This window comes from Penaeus monodon, chromosome 19 (genome assembly GCF_015228065.2).
Source record: "Penaeus monodon isolate SGIC_2016 chromosome 19, NSTDA_Pmon_1, whole genome shotgun sequence".
Taxonomy (NCBI): Eukaryota; Metazoa; Arthropoda; class Malacostraca; order Decapoda; family Penaeidae; genus Penaeus; species Penaeus monodon.
This window is the reverse complement of record NC_051404.1, coordinates 28108358-28109554: the sequence shown is the minus strand read 5'-3', so window position 1 is coordinate 28109554 and position 1197 is coordinate 28108358. Positions and strand designations below refer to the sequence as shown.

The window sequence follows — 1197 nt, the reverse complement described above, 5'->3', positions numbered from 1 at the left end:
TCCCCGGAGAATACCTGACCTCCAACTAACCTAGACACAATTCCCTTCAGCCCCCAGCCCACCCAGCCCATCCAGCCCACCCAGCCCACTCAGCCCATCCAGCCCACTCAGCCCATCCAGCCCATCCAGCCCATCCAGCCCACCCAGCCCATCCAGCCCACCCAGCCCACCCAGCCCATCCAGCCCATCCAGCCCACCCAGCCCATCCAGCCCATCCAGCCCACCCAGCCCATCCAGCCCACCCAGCCCACCCAGCCCACCCAGCCCATCCAGCCCATCCAGCCCACCCAGCCCATCCAGCCCACCCAGCCCATCCAGCCCACCCAGCCCATCCAGCCCATCCAGCCCATCCAGCCCATCCAGCCCACCCAGCCCATCCAGCCCATCCAGCCCATCCAGCCACCCAGCCCATCCAGCCACTCAGCCCATCCAGCCCCAGCCACCAGCCCACCCAGCCCACCAGCCCACCCAGCCACCCAGCCCACCCAGCCCATCCAGCCCATCCAGCCCACCCAGCCCACCAGCCCACCCAGCCCACCCAGCCCATCCAGCCCACCCAGCCCATCCAGCCCACCCAGCCCATCCAGCCCATCCAGCCCATCCAGCCCACCCAGCCCACCAGCCCATCCAGCCACCAGCCCTCCAGCCCATCCAGCCCACCCAGCCCATCCAGCCCACCCAGCCCACCCAGCCCATCCAGCCCATCCAGCCCACCCAGCCCAACCAGCCCAACCCAGCCCAACCAGCCCAACCAGCCCACCCAGCCCATCCAGCCCATCCAGCCCACCCAGCCCACCCAGCCATCCAGCCCACCCAGCCCATCCAGCCCATCCAGCCCATCCAGCCCACCCAGCCCACCAGCCTCCACCCATCCAGCCCCAGCCATCCAGCCCATCCAGCAGCCCACCCAGCCCACCCAGCGCCCGGCCTCGTCCCTCGACCCGCGGGCCGGGCACCGAGCGCCCCCGGGTCCCCACCAGCTCCTTCTGACGCAGGAGAGGGCCTCAGAGACGGCCGCTGCGATGCCATGCCGCCATGTCCGCAGAGAGGAAGTTCGGCGCCCGTCTGGCCACCAGCAGGACGCGGGCATCAGCTGGTGACCGTTTGTGATGAAGTTTGATCAGAGAGCAGATTGTTGTCTGTAGACGGTGGCATTGCCTGCAATTACTCTTTCGTGGGTGAAGGAGTAAAGAAAGT

General features: G+C 68.7%; 1 protein-coding gene across 1 annotated transcript in view; it reads left to right on the top strand.

Annotated features, from left to right (window-relative positions):
* The window catches only part of LOC119585376 (vegetative cell wall protein gp1-like), a 24144-nt gene extending 23154 nt beyond the window's left edge, over window positions 1-990 (top strand). The window contains exon 4 of the mRNA XM_037934043.1: window positions 51-990. Within this exon, the coding sequence (XP_037789971.1) occupies window positions 51-990 (940 nt within the window). The remainder of the gene's footprint in view (window positions 1-50) is intronic.
* The last annotated feature ends 207 nt before the right edge of the window (window positions 991-1197 follow it).